The sequence below is a fragment of the Crinia signifera genome, chromosome 1 (assembly GCF_055691185.1).
Source record: "Crinia signifera chromosome 1, ASM5569118v1, whole genome shotgun sequence".
NCBI classification, from domain to species: domain Eukaryota; kingdom Metazoa; phylum Chordata; class Amphibia; order Anura; family Myobatrachidae; genus Crinia; species Crinia signifera.
Window position 1 is genome coordinate 225,218,694 of NC_139217.1, and position 20,668 is coordinate 225,239,361.

General features: G+C 46.2%; 1 protein-coding gene across 1 annotated transcript in view; it reads left to right on the forward strand.

Moving 5' to 3' along the window:
* CHAF1A (chromatin assembly factor 1 subunit A) overlaps positions 1 to 20,668 on the forward strand; it is a 248,464-nt gene that overhangs the window by 102,276 nt on the left and 125,520 nt on the right. The window contains exon 7 of the mRNA XM_083179341.1: positions 6,052 to 6,120. Within this exon, the coding sequence (XP_083035467.1) occupies positions 6,052 to 6,120 (69 nt within the window). The remainder of the gene's footprint in view (positions 1 to 6,051; positions 6,121 to 20,668) is intronic.

Sequence of the window (20,668 nt, forward strand, 5' to 3'; positions counted from 1 at the left end):
TACCTGAACAAATGGAGTAGATGGACCGGTACTCTTTACCTAGAACGGCGCCCACGATTGAAATCGCGGGCATCGCGGGTAAAATCGCGGTAATCGCGGGCATCGCGGGTAAATCGCGGGTACATCAAAATCGGGTACCCGCGATTACCCCCAATTTTTGTACGCCACCCCACGATCCACGCCAACCCGAAGCGTGGCGAGCGCAGCGGTACGCGTCCTACGACCTTTTCATGCCCTACTATCCACGTCGGCGTGGAGTTGAGAATAGAATAGTGTGGCGAGCGCAGCGAGCCACCGAGCCCGAAGCGTGGCGAGCGCAGCGAGCCCCGCGAGGGGACGCGGATACCTTCACAGGTAGACGCGTCCCCTCGCGGGCTTCACAGGTGTCCGGGTCGCCACGGACACCTGTGAAGCCCGCGAGGGGACGCGCTTACCTGTGAAGGTATCCGCGTCCCCTCGCGGGGCTCGCTGCGCTCGCCACGCTTCGGGCTCGGTGGCTCGCTGCGCTCGCCACACTATTCTATTCTCAACTCCACGCCGACGTGGATAGTAGGGCATGAAAAGGTCGTAGGACGCGTACCGCCGCCCCTCGCGGGCTCGCTGCGCTCGCCACGCTTCGGGTTGGCGTGGATCGTGGGGTGGCGTACAAAAATTGGGGGGACATTTAAGGGTTAATGGGCTCTGTGGCCCATTTAACATTGATTTCTATGGCCAAATCGGGTGGATTGAGGCATTTAACACTAAAATCGGGTCCATCGCGGCTTTTAACATTGCTTCCTATGGGAAATCGGGAGCATCGCGTCGCGGGCATCGCGGGTACGTTTATGGCCGGCCGCGACGCGACCGACGCGATTTTTCAGGTTTAACATGGTTTTCAATGGGAAAATCGCGGGCATCGCGTCGGTCGCGTCGCGGGCAGGCATAAATGTACCCGCGATGCCCGCGACGGGCGCCGTTCTAGGTAAAGAGTACCGATGGACCTCTTCTAGATTTGCCTCAGCTGTTGACATTCAGCAAAATCTAACTAACCAATAACCCCTGTACTGATTATGTGTCATATAGTAACATGCAGTATAGAACTGTTTTAACTAGGGTTGCCAATCCCGGGGCATTTTTTCAATCCCGGAATTCGGGATTGAAAAATGCCCGATCCCGGGATTCCCGGGATCCCGGGATTGGCTTCCCTAATACAAAAACCCGCCCCGGCCGCCCGCATATTTACTTACAGTTGCGGTGCGGTGCGGCCGGGCGGATATACAGTAGCCAGGCGTGTGTTGCGGGAGGCTGTAGCCTTTGTCGGTCGATGGTCTGGGGGTCCGGGTAAAGGAGAATGCAGGCTGGGTGGGAGGGCGGGCGGCGGGAGGTCAGCGCAGGAGTCAGATGAGGAGGCGGCGGCTGTTGTGTGCCCTGCGCAGCGTGACCTCTGACGTCGTCACGCTGCGCAGAGCTGCACTGCCCGGGACGGGAGAAGCCGGGCAGCGTCTGAGCACTAGCTCAGACGCTGCCCGGCATTAGACTGCGCATGCGCAGTCTAATCCCGAAATCCCGGGATTGGAAACTCCAATCCCGGGATTGAAATCCCGGCGTTTTAGGGGCCAAATCCCGGGATCCCGCCGATCCCGATCCCGGGATTGGCCACCCTAGTTTTAACCCTTTTTCTCCCAGCCTCTCGGAGTCCTTTAGCCCTAATAATGAGCGATATTATCAGTACCTTTATCGTCTGTTTGTATTAACCTTATTCTAATTCTCCCTTTTTTTCTCTTTTTTTCGTTGGGTGGGGGAGGGGGTGGGTTACAAATGTTCAAATGTTATTATAAAATTTCAAAATTATACAAATTGTCTGTACACCTTCTAAGCACAATGTATGCAACTGTACTATCACCATGTACACTACTTTTTTCCCGACCTTTACAACCCAAAAAACAAGGCTTCACAGAAACAGTCTGTAATGATTATGTTTATTACCAGTGACAATGAACAGTTTTACAGTGTAAAGTTACCATTGTTGTATTGTTGTGCTCAACTAACTTTTTTGATCAATAAAAATACACAATTTAAAAAAAAAACATCCCATACCTGGAAGACCTGCTAATAAAGGCTCAGTCGGGGGAAGATTGCTGCACGCAATCAATATCACCATGCAGGTGCTATCGAACCACGGCTGGATTTTGAATCTACCGAAGTTCTCTGGTTCCTTCCCAATGTCTCCAGTTCTTGGGGATGATTCTGGACACGGTGGAACAAAAGGTGTTCCTCCCGGAGGACAAAGTGATAGCACTTCAACTACGGACTTCCTCAGTCTCCACGACCTCCACCCCGGTGAATGGGGATTGAATCCCCAGGTGTTTGTGAGCATTGTGGATATGTGGTGAATCCCACAGATAGACCTCATGGCTTCCAGACTCAACAATAAGGTTGGGACACTGTTTTTTTTATTCTGCACACACCCTAAGAATGATGCCCTCAAATTTGCAGGCAATGGGCCACTGTGTGCTCATTTACACCAGTGGGGGTGCCATCCTAAACAGACTAAACATTGAAAGACAAGAGAAAAGGGTTGTAGTGGATGCACTCCTAACAGACCATTGAGAATTTTTATAAATTCTAATTCCTTTTATTTTCTTTATTTTTTTCTTAAAAGTAGTGGGGGCTCCTTTTTATCTTTATTGAACATGAGTTGGATATTGAACATGAGCTGAGATTGAGACTTGTGCCCGTGTGCCTTGCGCGACAGCTACATTGGGAGAGTGTTAACCTTCTCCTACACCTCTCTTCATGTACCCTGATCTATTTTTGTTCAGACGTTACCACGCTATCCTGAGAGTGCTTATTATATCACACACCTCAGTACTGGTCCTCCCTGGTCATTTATTCCCCCATAACTTCAGTACATCTAGGGGTATCCAGTTTATATAAGTGAGGACCAGATCAGCGCAATTTATTAACAAAGCGCATCTGGTACTTCCTGGTCATTTATTTCCCCACAACTTCAGTACGTCTAGGGGTATCCAGTTTATATTAGTGAGGACCAGACCAGCGCAATTTATTTACAAAGCGCATCTGGTGCTCCCTGGTCATTTATTTCCCCACAACTTAAGTACATCTAGGTTTATCCAGGTTATATAAGTGAGGACCAGATCAGCGCAATTTATTTACAAAGCGCAGGATTACAGTCGTGGTATCTGTGCAGCGCAAATCCTCTCTGGTAATTCACTCCCTCATAGTACACGTGTATCAAGAGGGTATCCAGTTGTAACTTATGAGGATCATTTGAGCGCAATAATCATACGTAGTACAGGATTATAGATGTGTCATATTTTCAGCACTAATCTGTAGCGCAAACCAAATACTTACCTATTCATAATACTTACATAAGAGGTTAGTCGACAGGCCAAGTGTTGACACCGGCTATAGGACTTCATACTATAAACTAGGAGTCATAAGAGGTCTTTACCCACTCTTAGTACGTAACACCCCATTTGAGCGTGTGGCAATACCGCAGAAAGTCCAGTGGACCTGCGCTAGGTGCACCGCCTTCGGGTGTCTACACACTAAACAACCTGAGTGTGGACTTACCAACATAAGGAGGTCCACACCACGTTGAAAAGGACATATATGCATTAAAAATGTCCCATTTGAACAGCAGTTTCTGCCTGCCACCTCAGTTTTAAACTGTGTTAACCCCATTTATGTTGTATGTCAATGTTTTTTAAATTTTCGCAGCCTTTTAAATGATTTATGAATAAAGGTTAAATTTTATTATACTCTCTTAGGTGCACCTTACCAAGGACATATCTTTTCTTTCCAGTTACTGTTCTCATACCTATGTCCCTAGGTAGCACACCCCTGTCTCACAAATTAACTGTAGACTATACATTTTAGGGGTCCTACTGTTCTTCATTTCTGTCTTGTGCGATTGACACCCAAAACCCCCCTCTTACTAAATACGGTTTGAAGCCAGAGTGGAGGCGATTCTGGTGGCACCAGCCTGGCACGCGGATCTTCAGGCCACGATAGAAGATCAAGATCTTCAAGCCATGAAGATCCTTGGTATCTACCTCTCATAAAAGACCTGCTGGGGAATGGCCCATTCGTCTACCAGGGCTTAGGGTTGCTTCATTTGAAGGCCTGGAGTTTGAGTGGCAAATTTCAGCCCACAAGGGGTTACATGCCTCAGTGATCTTGACCATGACCCAGGCTAGGAAACTTGTGACTGCATCCCACTACCATCATATCTGGAGAAAATATGTGGCTTTTTGGCAGAATTTAAATTTGACCGCTTCCTGCAGTTTCTGCAGGCAGGCTTTGACTTGGGCCTATGTCTTGGATCTTTAAAAGTGCAGAGCTCAGCCCTGTCCATATTCTTCCAGAAGAAGTTGGCGGCCTTGCCTGATGTCCATATGTTTCTACAAGGGGTTTTGCGGATACAGCCCCCCTTTGTGCCGCCTACGGCGCATTGGGACTTGGACATGGTCTTGACATTTCTACAGTTGTCCTGGTTTGAGCCTCTGGAAACGACTGAGTGAAAGTACCTCACGTGGAAGATGGTGGTACTGATGGACCTGGCCTCGGCTAGGCGGTTGTCAGGGGCTCCTGCATGACAAAACACCTATCTCGTTTTTCATCAAGATAGGGCGGAACTTAGGACTCATCTGAACTTTGTGGTTTCTGTGTGTGGCTCATCCTGGAATTCCTGAATCCTTGGATGGGGTTCTACCGCTTCGGTCGTATTTCAAAAGAACTGCTAGTGTCTGCAAGACCGATTTTTGTCTTTTTGTGCTGTACGATGCACTGAAAAAGGGTTGCCCATCTTCGAAGCAATTGATTGCCCATTGGATTTGTTTAAATATACAACAGTCCTATGGGGCAGCAAAATTGCCTGTACTGACTTCTTCATTGAAGGCTCATTCTACGAGAGCGGTGGGCGCATCCTGGGTGGCTGCTCGGGGTGTTTCAGCATTGCAGCTATGCAGACCTGCTATATGGTCTGGTCAACATACTTTTTTGTAAAATTTTAAAAGTTTGATGCTCTGGCAAAAGAGGATACCCAGTTTGGGCAGGCAGTGCATCCCCATTGTATTGAGACCCCAGTATCCCTTATGGATGATAGCGAAAATAGGATTTTAATTACCTACCAGTAAATCCGTATCTCGTAGTCCATATGGGATATTGGGTGCTTACCTCAGTGCAGAGTTCTTACTGCATCTGGTTAACACGGAGTTGTTTTGAGTGATGTTAAACCGGTTACCAATGTTGTCACTGATGTGACTATATTAAATTAAAATACAATTAGGGGGGGTATTCAATGTCCCGTTCTCGTTTTGCTCGCCTGGAGCTCGGCAGTCGGGATTCAATGTCCCGGCCGCTGAGCGGCGAGAAGGGGGTGTGGCCGCGAGTTGATGACGAAAATAGACGAGCTCCAGCCAGCAGCTCGCTGATTTTTGGCTTTTCTCGACAGAACGGCTCGTTCTGCGCAAAACCCCTGTTCAATGCTGTCGGGGAAGAACGCATTGAATAGGGCCCCGCAGCCATCTCCCCCGTCGGGAGATGGCTGCGGGAGCACGCCTAACATTAAATACCCCCCTAAAAGTTTAACAGTTATGTTACTAGTTTGTTTGAGGTATGCTGGTATGAATCTCTCCACATGTCATGTATATCAGATATCCTTTTCTCACATATGTTCAACCTCCTTCGGGCATAGTTTTCTTTAACTGGCTTGTAGGTGGGGATGTAGAGTGGAGGAGCCAGTACACTCATTCTGAAGAAAGTTATATGTGCCGGTCTCCTGCTGAGGACCTTCTATTCCCCATTGTATTGAGACCCCAGTATCCCATATGGACTACGAGAAAAGGATTTACAGCTAAGTAATAAAAAGCCTTAATTTTTTTTTTTTTTTTGTTGAACTCCACGCTTGGCTTCTTGGTTAATTTACTTGCCTACCGCAAACATAAATATGTCCACATCTAAGGCAGAACTGTAGTCCCTGCAAACTTTCAATAAATAATTGTATGGGCATCCACTTAAAAATAAACTTTCCATTTGTCTTTTTAGCGCTCAAAAGCAGAGAAGGCTGAGATTACCAGGTTTTTACAGAAACCCAAAATGTCCCAAACTCCAAAGGTAAGTGCTAAACATCAGCAGATATGTAAATGTACTTAGATCTACATATTTGCAGACAGAAGCAAAGTCTTTCTCAATTAAATATAGTGCATTGTATTTTCTTCTACGATCCCCATGGCAGCCATACTTAGGGATATTTCCCCTTTTCCTCAGCTTAGACAGGGTGATTTTTTTCCACATAGGCTCCGCCCACCTTGGTTACATAAGTATAGTCCTCCCCTTCCTCCATGTCTCTTTTCCTGTCTCCTAATAGTTTAGACAGGGCAGGGTGTTATTTTTATTTCTAGGATTTTTATTTCTAGGGTTCACCGAACGGTTGGCTATCTAGGGTAAGATGATGATGCAGGATGGCCTGTTTCAGCTCTATCCTACACTTATATATACATACTGTATGGCTGAAAATCAGGAGGCAGTGAAATTTCCTCCGTGCGGCACATATTGTATTGTACCTTATACAGCGGTGCTGTCAACTCCTCCATCTGTTAAGGTAAGTCTGGTTCAAACGTATGGAGGCGAGTCTGCATCCCCGGCCAAGCGTGCCAGCTCACTCCGCTCAGCTCAGTCAAGCGGTGCTGTGGACCCCGACAATTTGCTTAGTACAGTATATGACAGCCGCGTGTACCGGAAGGTTTGATAGCCGGATATTGCGCCCTGAGGGAAGCTCAGTGAGGGCAATTACTATGTGTCAAGTGACCTATGGAGAATGTACTTCCGGGTCAGCTCATGCAGGTGGCTTTAAAACAGAGACAGACTGGGCTTGCTGCCATTCAGTTGTCTGCTGTATTGGTGACCTGCTGCGGTGTTGGTTTAGCATCATGGATCCTTCCCCCCATAAGCCTGATACTGCTCTAGCAAGGTGAGCCCTTAGATTGCTTTTTTGAGCAGATTAGAAAAAGTTTGTTAAAATTTTTTTTATATATATATATATATATATATATATATATATATATATATATATATATATTATCCTCTCTTGAGGATGGATACCAGGTTGCCTGTGCTGATCATGAGATTGATTGTATTCGCTGTACATATTCCTGATGATGGAACGTCACGTTACGTCGGATGTACCTTTTTGTATCGACATTAAATCTTTGTTGCTGATTAAGACCTTGGTAAATGCCCATTTTTCTCTTAATATATATATAATACCCTTACTCGATTTTTATAGATGCCCGGGTGCCCTAAGTAGAATCAGGGGTACTTGTGTATTAGCGATGTACCCCGATGTCATACAATGTTAAAATTGTATGGCATACAATGCAATTCGATGCGATTATAAATTGTATAAGCACCCTAATGGGGGCTTACTATTTTAAATGGACCCCCACGCCACCCCCACTATGAACGTTAACCCGAAGCGTGGAGAGCGCAGCGGCGGTATGCGTCCTCCGACCTTTTCATACCCCCACTATCCATATCGGCGTGGAGTTGATTTTATATAGTGTGGCGAGTCCCACGAGGGGATGCGGAATACATGTAAAGTAATACGCATCCGCTCGCCACGCTTCGGGCTCGCGCTCGCCACACTCTATAAAATCAACTCCACGCCGACGTGGATAGTGGGGGTATGAAAAGGTCGGAGGATGCGTACCGCCGCGCTTCGGGTTCACGTTCATACTGGGGGTGGCGTTGGGGTGCATTTAGCATTGTAAGCACCCATTAGGGTGCTTAAAAGCACCCATTAGAGTGCTTATACAATTTAAAATCGTATAGGGTGCTTAAATCGATGTAAAGTAATCCGCGTCCACTCGCCACGCTTTGGGCTCGGTGGCTCGACACACTATATAAACTCAACTCCATGCATTGTGAAGTGCTGGTCGGACTCGGTTCCTTCCCTCTTCCTGATCCTGAGAGTGGGGGTGGGTGTGTGCTGAGTGCACCTTTCCCGATCCCTTATATTGCTGAGCCTCATTTGAGAGGTGAAGATATATAAAATACGGGAAGTAACATTTATCTACCTCTCACCCACATATATATAATTCTTCTTTGCACTTGTTTTAAACGGTCACTCATTTATCTGGAAGGTGTCAGCGCACAGTGTCACTTATCATTCCTCAATTCCATGCATAGTTGGATAGTGGGGGTATGAAATCACCCATGGTTGACTATACAATTAAAAATCGGGTCTTTACAATTTAAAATTGCATCGCATGCCTTAAGTAGTGGCATGCAATGAAAAAATCGGGCGCCCAGATAATACACAAGTACCTGAAGTACTAGCGATGCCCAGAGAGGAACTTTTCAGAAGAAAACAGAAGGATGCAACTAATCTTCTACCATGGAAGCAGGAGTTCAACACCTCCAGCCAGGTAGTCCAGCGAGCCACAGGAGCACTGTGGCCAATAGTGAAAACTGTTGACAAATTACCCTGTTTTCGATCTGCAAGGCCGATGGCATGTTACACTCGAGGGCGCAACATCAGAGACCGAGTAGTACATACAGACATAACCAACTTCAAACCTGTTATACAACAACCGGCCTTGTTTTTGGTTAAACCCCCTTGATGCTACCGGTGCTTACAATGTACCACCTGCAAAAATATGCAGGTTGGCAAAGAATTTAGTCATCCATCAAGTTTAAAATTAGACCTATTCTAACGTATACAACTACACATGTGATCTACCTGGCATACTGCCCATGCAGACTGCACGTGGGCAAAATAATTAGAAACATACAGGACCGGATGGCATTACAGCGCTCTGCCATCAAGGCAGCATTAACAACTGGCAAAGCTGACCAACCACTGGCCCGCCACTTCAGAGACCTTAAACATACCCTGTCATATCTCAAATTCATCCTGATTGACCACATACCTGAGTCCCACAGAGAGGCCGACCGTGCGGGAGCACTATTAAAATTGGAGAGCAGGTGGATATATCATTTGCAGACAGAATCCCCAGGCGGTCTAAACGAGCGCATGAACTGGACAGTGTTCCTGTAGCTTAAATGTGCCCAGCACATGTATTGTATTTATAAATGCAGTGTTCTATCTGTGCATATAGCCGTGATTACATGTGTACTTTGTCTCCTTCCAGATTGGTCCTGAGAACGCTGATTCGGTGGCCGGGGACGCGTCACTGAGTAAGCGGAGGGTTGCCAAGACAACGCAACTGGTTGCCGGGCACCCGAGTCACCCAGTGATGACGTCAGTGGATGCAAGCGGAAGCGGAGACCGGCTCCACACCTGGCCGTCGGACAGCCTTCAGCAGGAATGTAAGTAAATATTTGGTCCCCGCCAAAAGGAACGCTTTCCTAGCTTCCCTAGACTTAAGAGACTCTTATTATCACGTACCTATATGTCAGACAGACAAAAGGTTTCTCAGATTTTATCTACTGGGTCACCATTTTTAATTCACGTGTCTTCCGTTCGGCCTCACCTCTTCTCCGAGTGTTTACAAAGATCCTGATTGTACTAGTAGCACAATTGAGAATGAAAGGTATACAAATATGGCCTTATTTGGACGATCTATTGATCGCAGGGAGCTCAGTAAGACAAGTAAAGAACTACCTATCTATTATCCAAAATTAGCTGGAAGAACATGGCTGGATAATAAATATCTGAAAGACAGTTGTGACCGTCACAAGAGATCCAGTTCCTGGGAGTGTTAATAGACACTGTTCAATTTCAGATTTCACTGTCCAAAGTGTAAAGATGTGTGTAAAGATCCAAACTCTGGCTATGGAACTTCGTCACAAACAATCCATAGCTTTTAAGGATGATGACTTCAGCGATAGGAATAGTGCCTTGGGCACAATGGAAAATGCGTCCCCTTCAATGGAAGCTTCTTCCTTATATAAGGTTGGCAAAGAACAATCAAGCAAGAATTGTCCTGGGAAAAGAGGTAAAGGATTCCCTAATCTGGTGGTCACAAGGAATCGAATTAAGGTCAACAAACCTTCAGCTTCCCCAGTTCGTCAACCTTACCACAGATGCAAGTGTCTCAGGTTGGGGAGCACATATTGCAGAAGCCAAGGTACAGGGAAGATGATCGCAAAAAGAGAGCGCTCTCACACATCAAACGTAAGAGAAGCCCTAGCTGTTTGGCGAGCAATCTGTCATTTTTAAGACTCTGATAGAAGGCAGACATCTCAAGGTTTTTTCAGACAACATATCCGTGGTAGCATACCTCAATCATCAAGGAGGTACGAGAAGCAAAGCCTTAATTAGCATCAATCAAAGGATAATACCTTGGGCAATGAAGAACTTAATGTCTCTTCTTCTTACTTCATGGCAGCCCGACAATGGGTTCATCCTCTCTCCCCTCTTATTCAGACAGGTAGTTTTTCCCTAGGACACTCCCCCTTCTTCCACCTGTACATTAGCCAGCACCTTCCCCCATGCCTTCAGTCTTTTTCCTGTCTCCTAAGAAGCTAGACAGGGTAGTATAGGTTTGTTATTTTTTTACTTACTGGTAGGCATTATGCTGCCAGTCCTGGGCAGCATAGGGATGGCGGTGCCGGTTCCTGTGAGTATGTCCTGGCCGGTGGCATGGACTAGTAGGCACAATTCCCCTTGTGGACGCGGCGATAGCCATTAGATGGTTCCCGGGGTCAGCGTTCACGGCGTGGCAGCCGGGCAGGCTCCCTGCAGCAGTGGTGTCCTCCGGAGGGATCACGTTGGTGACTTCCGGCGGAAGTTCAGTGCGTTCCAGCGCGTCCTCTCCGGATGACGCGCACTATGCCGGCGCCTGGCCGGGAGTACTATCCGGCGTGCGTTCCAGCGCGTCTCGCCTGGCCGGAAGTTCTGCCCGGTGTGCGTTCCAGCGTCTTCTGATGATGCGCACTATGCCCGGCGCCGGGCCGGAAATACTGGGGCGGAAGTAGCCTATATAATGCGCCTGGTTGGTGTAACAGGCGCTTCCTGAGTTGTGCTGAGATCAAGGGTGTTCTGTCAGCACCTTGTATCAAGTATGGACGCAGAGGAAGCCTCTCAAAGTTTCTGCATTGCTGCCCAGGTAAGTCCTCTTTGAGGACTGGTTGTGCTTATTTTAGTTTGATGTAGCTTAGTTAGTGATTGTCATCTGTTCAATTGTAGTGTGCCTGTGGTGACTAAGAAGAAACTTGCTAAGAAGAAGCATATTCATAAAACATGCATTGGATGTGATAGTCTTCACTGGTGAAAAGTCCATGTGTCAGGGCTGTTCAAAGGATGCTGCTGCTAGCATTGGTACTGTATCTCAAATTAGTGAGTTAATGACTTGGATGAAGGAAAATTTAGTTTCCAAAAAAGAATACCAAGGTAAAAGGTCCAGGTCACAGACCAGTTTGGACCAAGAGTGTGATGTGATACCTGCTGCTGTAGATACTGACGATGATATGGGGTCTGGAGTCTCTGGTGCTGAGTCCGGCGAATTAGTCGAGGAGGAGCGCTCATCCAATTTGGAGCTTGTGGAAATTGTCCTTAAAGACTTGTATAAGACATTGAACTATAAGCAGCCGGTCAAGACTGAATATGACGCATTATTTGAGGACAGATCCAGAAAGGGAAGGTGTTTTCCCGTTCATAAAGTCGTTAAAGAGATACTCACTAAGGAATGGGCCAATACAGATAAGCGCATTTGGTCCGTTAAGAGGGCAGAAAGAATGTATCCTATAGAGGATGTGGAGTTCCTAAAATGGTGCAATATTCCCAAGATAGAAGCAGCAGTATCCGAGGTCACAACTAGGACAACAATTCCTCTGGAGGACGGTGCCTCCCTTAAAGATGCTATGGACAAACGGATGGAGAGTGCATTGAAAAGACTTCATATCTCCAGCTCAACCTCCATTAAGTCAGGTGTGGCCATAGCTTCTTCAGCAAGGGCTCTCAGAATCTGGTGTGCCTTCTTACAGGAGGATCTACAGGAGCGCGTGGCCAGAGAACAGATCATTAGTAGTCTGGCTCAGATTCCGCTTGCCGTCGACTACATCTGTGAGGCATCGTTAGACGTCCTGGATTATTCAGCTAAGGCGTTGACATCTGGAGTAGTGGCAAGGAGGGCCCTGTGGCTTAAGTCCTGGGCGGCAGACTCCCACTCTAAAAACAAGCTGGCTACCCTGCCGTTCGAGGGGGAGTTCCTCTTTGGCAGTAAACTAGACCAGATGATACAGAGGATGTCAGGGGGCAAGTCGGTTAGACTTCCCCGGATAAGAGGGGAAGGGGCTCTAACTATTAGCCCCAGACAAAATTTCAGGCAGGCCAGATCCTATAGGCCTGGGAGGGCATTTCAGGAGAAATATACCTCTGGGATTTCCAGGGCATTCTTCCGACAGACGGTTAAAAGAGGCGATAAAAAACAGTGACAAACCGTGTCCCGTGGAGAGTATCCAGGTTACCGGAAGATTGCTACAGTTTGCCCACGTGTGGAAGCAAACGGTTCAAGACACTTGGGTACTAGAAGTAGTGTCCATGGGGTATCGGTTAGAGTTCAATTCAAAACCCAGACGGGAAAAATCTTTAGTTTCTGGTGTGGAGCAAGAGGCTTTGGTCTCAAGCATAAAGGATCTGGTGGAATCAGGAGCGGTAGAGACTGTTCCAGAGGCAGATTAAGGCCTAGGGTTTTACTCTCGCCTATTTTGTAGTATTAAGTTCTGGAGGACTCAGAACAATTTTAGATTTAAGGGACTTAAACGCCAGAATCTAAAAAGTTTCATATGGAGACAACCAGGTCTATACTTATGGGACTAAGGAGAAACGACTACCTCGTCTCAATAGACCTAAAGGACGCTTATTTTCATGTCCCTATATGTACACCAGACAGAAAATTTCTCAGGTTCTGCGTCAAAGGAAACCATTTTCAGTTTACCGGCCTTCCCTTTGGCCTTACGTCCTCACCGAGGGTCTTTACAAAAGTGCTAGTAGTCATAATAGAATGTCTGAGAGAGAAGAATATAGCGAATATGGGCTTACCTGGACGATCTACTCATCTCAGCAAGGTCAGAGGCAGAAGCTGTTCGAGACGCAGAAACAGTCATCCAGTTTCTACAGGATCACAGGTGGTTGATCAACTGGAGCAAGAGTCATCTGTCCCCTACGCAAACTATTCCGTACCTGGGCGTCGTCATAAAACACGGTAGAATTCGAAATTACTCTGACCAGTCAGAGGTGCAGCAAAATCCAAGATCTTGTTACTGTTATTCAAGGGAATCAGAAGGTTCCGTTGAGGCTAGCAATAAGTCTTCTAGGGATGATGGCGTCAACAGTGGAGGTAGTTCCCTGGGCCAGATGGCATATGAGGACATTACAGTGGCATCTTCTCCGATATACCAAAAGTCAGGTTTCACTGGACCGCTACATCGTGTTACCCCGTCCAGTGGTCCTATCCCTGTGTTGGTGGCAAAGCAGATATCTAGCATCCAGAACAATGTCCCTATCAAGTCCGCAGTACGTAGTGTTGACAACGGACGCAAGTGCCACCGGGTGGGGAGCACATTGTTTAGGCAAAACTACCCAAGGTATTTGGTCCATTCAAGAGTCAGATCTGTCGTCAAATCAGAGAACTCCGAGCAGTGTATATGGCCATAAGAGCTTTCAGCACCGAGAAAGCAGGGGTTCCATCTGCGAGTCTTTTCAGACAATCTAACCACAGTCGCGTATATCAACAAACAAGGATTGACAAAGTCACCCACTGTTGGAGGAAATTCGGTCTATCATGGTCTGGGCAGAAGAATATCACTTGTCCATCTCAGCACTACACGTGCCAGGAGAAGAAAACCAGCTGGCAGACTTCCTGAGTCGAAATCACGTATTACCAGGGGAATGGGAGCTAAAGGACTCTGTTTTCCAGCAAATAGTTCCCCGATTCGGACAACCCTAAATAGATCTCATGGCGACTCCAGAAAATTCGAAGGCTCCCTCTGTTCTTTTCCAGATTCCCGGCGCAAGGATCAGAAGTTGTGGACGCTCAGAGGTGGGAGTTCACTCTCGTGTACATATTTCCACCATTCCCACTCATTCACAAAGTCCTGTGGAAAATCAGGTCGGAGAGAGTTCAGGCGATAGCCGTTCTTCCATATTGGCCCAGGAGGTCCTGGTTCCCGATGGTGGAAAGCATGGCGGTGGCAGAGCCATGGTTTCTTCCAGTATCGCACGATCTACTGAAGCAGGACCAGTAGTATGTCAAGACCCACAGAAATTACGTTTAGCGGTGTGGAGTTTGAGAGGAAGCAGTTAACGGACAAGGGTTTGTCACCAGTTGTAATCGACATACTTCTGCAGGCAAGAAAAAAGGTGTCGTCAAACATATATTACAAAATCTGGAGGATCTTCGCAGGATGGACAAAGGATAAGTTCCCATTCCCCAATGCAAACATATCACATATTTTACAGTACCTCTGTGAAGGATTCAACAAAGGACTCTCAATAGCAACTCTGAAGGTGCAAATTTCGGCACTCAGCGCGCTACTGGATAGGAAATTGGCCGACCACGCTCTAATAAAAAGTTTTTGTCAAGCAATGAAGAGAATCCGGCCAAAAGTTAGACCGGTAGTCCCTCAATGGGATCTCAATCTAGTATTAAATGGTCTCATGTCAACTCTATTTGAACCATGTGAGAGGTCCAAACTGAAATTTCTCACATGGAAAGTGGTGTTCCTGGTGGCCATCACGTCAGTGAGACGAGTGGGGGAGCTACATGCTTTGTTATGCTTCAAACCCTATCTTAAGTTATTTCCGGACAAAGTAGTCCTCAGAACCAAACCTTCCTTTTTGCCGACGGTTGTTTCTTCGTTTCATATGAGTCAAGATATTGTTTTACCTTGTTTTTTCCCAAATCCAACCAGTAGAAGAGGATCTTCATACGTTGGACATGGTTAGGACAATAAAAATTTATTTGGATCGAACGGCAGGCTTCAGGAAAACGAAGTCATTGTTTGTGATTCCGCAAGTGGCAAAGAAAGGATTCGCTCCTTCGAAACAAACTATCTCTAGGTGGCTCAAAGAAGTAATTTGTTTCACATATAGGAAAGTTGGCCGGCAAGTTCCAGAAGGTATAAAGGCACACTCGGCTAGAGCAATGGCAACTTCCTGGGCAAGAGAGGCTAACGTCTCGGTCAAAGACATATGCCAGGCTGCTAGGGAAAAATTACCTGTTTGAATAAGAGGGGAGAGACGGATGAACATATTGTCGGGCTGCCATGAAGTATTCCGAAGAAAAGGAATTATCGTAAGTATAATCCGTAGCTTTCTGCACTATATGTACCATTAAAGGAAAACGTCTATCTAAGCAGAAAGGAAGTCCTACCTGGGGATTATTGGGCTTTGAATACGTTAGTCTTCCAGAAATTAGTGAAAAGATTGGGATGCCGGAGATAGATCTCATGGCTCCTCACATAAATCACAAGGAAGAGCGATTCTACGCAAGGTTCTATCTTCCAACAGCAATGGCAACATAAGCGTTCTCAGTCAAATGGGACTGTGACCTGGGTTATGTGTTCCCATCTATTCAGATGTTACGTCGGGAGTTTAATAAAGTTCAAGAAGATGGAGTATCTGTGATAGCGATACTCCCATTTTGGCCGAGAAGACCTTAGTTTCCTGCAATACTCAAACTAGCGATACAGGAACCTATGATTCTTCCAACAAGACCAGATCTCTTGACCCAGGGACCTTTACATCATCCCAATTCAGGGATAGTCTGTCTCAGGGCTTGGAAGCTAAGGGGCAATTCCTGAAACAGAATGGTGTGTCTGATCAAGTAGCTGACGTTCTACTTAAAGCCAGAAAGGAGGATTCCTCATTGGCATACTACAGAGTTTGGCCTAGATTCCTGTTATGGAAAGGAGACTCCACTCTCATCAGACTCCTACAGCTCGTGTTCTTCAGTTTCTTTATGACCTATTCCAAATAGGACTGGCTGTATCAACAAAGTGTCAGCTATCAGCTCTCAGTGTATTGCTAGACCGAAAGTTAGCCAAGGAAGATATGGTTATCAGATTTTGTAGGGCCATCAAAAAGATTTGTCCTCCCAGGAAATGTATGGTGGTACCTTGGGATCGCAATATTGTATTGAATACTTTGGTGCAAGCTCCTTTTAAACCATTGTCTCAAGCAGAACTAAAATTTATGTAATGGAAAGTATTTCTTGTGGCGATAACCTGTGCCAGAAGGATCAGTGAAATTCAAGCCCTATGGGCGGAAGAACCTTACCTGAATTTGTATCCAAACAGAGTGGTGTTAAGAACGCACCCAGACTTTCTACCTAAGGTAGTATCCAAATGTCATCTTAATCAGGAGATCATATTACCTGCATTCTATGATGATCCTAGTAACCCTGAGGAAGAGGAATTACACTTTCTAGACTTAGATCGAGCCATTTATCTTTATCTTCAAAGAGTTGAAGGAATCAGGAGATCAAAACATCTGTTCGGTAATTCCGGAAGGAGCAAACGAGATTAGTTCCTTCTAAACAAACGTTAGCAAGATGGATTAGAAGTCTTATCTTAGCCTATGAACAAGAGGGAAAAGCTGTTCCACAGATTATAAGAGCACACTTGACAAGAGAAATGGCGGCCTCATGGGCTAGGAAAGGCCCCCATACACTATGAGCTTTATCTGACCTGTAAAATTGCATCTGATTTCCCCTGAACTTCCCCAGCAGCTTCCCAGGAGGCCTACATACAATTTGACACTTGATGTGCCATTTTTTTCATCCAATTTGCGTCAGATAAATCACATGATTTATCTGACGCAAATTGGATGTGCCATGAGATTTATCTGATGGGATGGCTCTAGGGAGTGGCCTAAACGGTGCTATACCTTGCAGGTATTACTGTTCTGCTCTTTATCACACAAAAGACACAGGGGTTTCAAAGCTAAATTTTGGTCTATTTAATTACCGTTTTCAAGCTCATACAAACAGTAAATGGTACATACCTAAATAATCTCCACCAGCACAGGTCGTCAGCTCCCCGCTGCATGTCCGAGTCCAATGACGTCACTGTCCAAACTGGCAGGTATACATCGCTGGACGGTGACGTCATTGGACTCGGACACGCAGCGGGGAGCTGACGACCTGGGCGCGGCGTTGGTGGAGATTATTTATGTATGTACCATTTACTGTTTATATGAGCTTGAAAACGGTCATTAAATAGACCGAAACGTAGCTTTCAGACCACTGTGTCCACAGTGAAAGAAGAAATAACCAATCAGAAAGCTGCAACCCTAATCGCTTCCATCGCTCTACCTACCTTCCCCAGCCCCGCCATGTTGGAGGTGGGAGGGGCCAGTTCCGTGCGTGCCGTCACAGCATAATGATGTCGGGCAGGACTGGAGCCGAGCAGCAGCACACAACAGGGCGGGAGCCACGGGACAGCATGAGTTAAGCGGCAGGCTGAAAACGGCAAAGAGTGCCGTGGTCGGTGCCGAAATTTAATTAAATGCCCCCACTCCCCCTGTGCAGCGCTCCGTGTCTGCCCTGCCGCTGCCTGTCATATTGACAGGCGCAGGCTGCGGCAGCCAGCAGCCCACAGTTACACTACTGAGTAGCCCACAGCCCGCAGTTACACTACTGAGTGTACAGACTTGGAGGAGGGGAGGAAGCGCCTTTAAGGGCCGGCGCCTACCTGCTTTGCAGGCTGTGCTGAGCGGGTAGCGCCGGCCCTGATATGGGGTTAAGGACCTAGTGACCGGGTATGGGGGGCATAGAGTGTAGGACATGGGGGTAAGGACCCAGTGACAGGGAATAAAGGGCATAAAGTGTGGTACATGGGGATAAGGGCCCAGTGACAGGGTATAGGGGGCATAGAGTGTGCTACATGGGGTAAAAGCTCAGCGATGTAGTATAGGGGGCATACGGCTTGGTACATGGGAATTAGGGCCCAGTGACGGGTTATAGGGAACATATAGTGTGGTACACTATCTCTCCCCCCCCCCCCCCCCCATTCATGTATGGGCACAGTTATAGGGTACAGAGAGTGTGGTGAGGGTCTAGTGATGAGACTTTTTTTTAATCTGTAACTCATTTACTTGTTTGCTCTGTGATATATATATATATATATATATATATATATATATATATATATATATTATACATACACACACAGAGCAAACAAGTAAATGAGTCACAGATAAAAAACAAAAACGTCTAACCTGCTCATCACTAGACCCTCACACTCTAGTGGGAGTCCGGGCTCTGCTAACCGAGCCTTCATCCAGCAGCAGAGGAGAGGGGGGAGTGCTGTCATATATCAGCAGAGCAGGGGGGGGGAGTCCGGGCTGAGGGCTCTGCTGCGTGCCTGCCTGCGTGTGCTGAGTTGACATCTAGCAGCAGCAGCACGGAAGATTCTCCCTGCCGCCCTCTGACCTCTTCTTTCCGTGGTGCCTGTCACTTCCTGTGACATGTTACAGCTGCTGCTGCTTCTACACTGGGGGCTGGAGGAGGTCCACAGCGCCGGAGGGAGGTACCCGGAGATATATCGGATCTGAAACATCGTGGGTGCTAAAAAGCACCCAAGATGTGCCCAGATTCCAAAATATCTTATCTTCAGCAGGTCCGACGCCCTGATCCGATCTGATGGGCACGGGACCGCGCATCAGATCAGATGTCAAACACATGCGATTTTCGTCCGATTTCATCCGATTTATCGTCCCAAAGGGCCGAAATCGGATGAAATCGGACGAAAATCGCATAGTGTATGGGGGCCTGAAGGCTCAAGCTTCCCTCTCTGACATCTGCCAAGCTGCAACCTGGTCGTCGGTACATACATTTACAAGGCATTATGCTTTATATATTCATTCTGCCCACTTTAGGGAAAATGTGCTGAAGTGCCTTAAATAAATAATTGCATTGATATGGTCTCCCTCCCTTTTTTGCTTTGGTATGTCCCTAAGTACAGTATGGCTGCCATGGGGATTGTAGAAGAAAACAGCGAATTATACTTACCGATAATTCCATTTCTTCCTAGAGATCCCATGGCAGCTACAAAAAAGATCCCTCCCAATTCAGAGAATGATTTTTTTTCCGAAAATTAGGAGACATTCAAAAGACATGGAGGAAGGGGAGGAGTAGACTTATGTACCTAAGGTGGGCAGAGCCTATGTGGAAAATAATCACCCTGTCTAAGCTGAGGAAAAGGGGAAATATCCCTAAGTATGGCTGCCATGGATCTCTAGGAAGAAATGGAAGGGTCTGGGACGGATATTAGACAGCACTTACATCGACAGCCATTACATCAACACCATTAGTTCGACAGCTCAATAGGTCGACATGGTTTTAGGTTGACATACCATTAGGTCGACATGTCATTAGGTCGACAGCTCATTGGGTCGACATGTTTTTAGGTCGACACTGCCATTAGGTCGACAGTGTCTATGTCGACAGTAAAAAGGTCGACATGGTTTTTTTCACTGTTTTTTGGCCGAAATGCCGACACAGTCGACATGGACACAGTTTGAAGTGTACCGCAGCCCCTCGCATCGCGCGCTTCGCTCGCGATGCTATTTTATTCTCCCACCACGCCCTAGTGGATAGTAGGGCATGAAATACCGCCTGTCGGCACATGTTGGCTCAAAAAACAGTGAAAAACCCCATGTCGACCTTTTGACTGTCGACAGACACTGTCGACCTAATGGCAGTGTCGACCTAATGGCAGTGTCGACCTAAAAACATGTCGACCTAATGAGCTGTCGACCTAATGGTATGTCGACCTAATGGTATGTCGACCTAATGGTATGTCGACCTAATGGTATGTCGACCTAAAACCATGTCGACCCATTGAGCTGTCTAACTAATAGTGTCGATGTAATGGCTGTCGATGTAAGTGCTGTCTAACAATAGTCTGGATACCAAATGGAATTATCGGTAATTATAATTCGCTGTTTTATGTATACTATATATACATTGCTGCTGGCAGGAGTATTTCTTGTTACTAAATTAACTGATGCCATTGATTAGATATGTTCAAGTTCTTGTACAAATTGCCTGAAAATGATGGATTTTCAAACTAAATTTGAGTGAGTAAGAAGACCAAATAAACAGCTAATCACTATATATAAATGGCTAAATTTCTCCACGCCTTTTTGACATGACTTACTGTCAGTGACCGCTATAGGCCACTGTATGGCCCAAATTACTCCTTAACAGAAAGTGAAACTAAAATTATATGTCAAACTTCCTGGATATGGGCAGAGGGAGCTGTAAAGATAGATTGGAGGTAGGAGCAGATAGTGACTAAGCCATAATTTAGAATGGCTTTTAACTAGTGCTTTCATAAATCTTCCTGCAACATTAGTATTGCTTCATTAATAGTTATAAATTATTAGGTTTTATTTTTTAATTTTTCTTAAATGAATTAACTGATAAATTTATTTAATTAACTGATTTATTATCAGTTAATTTAGTGTGTGCAGAGCCCCTACAATGTCTGTTTAAACAATGTGGTCACAAGCCATAGGGCACCCCAAAACTAGGAAAGGTGAGTGCCGATGTTAAGTGTATATATTGTTTATTAGATTAATTATTTTAATTAGTCTTATTGTGGTCACATTCTCTCATGCACCCTGTTTTAACCCATAATGCATAGCTTATGTTAACCAGTTCCCTAGATGATTAGTGACAGGTGTGTTGGT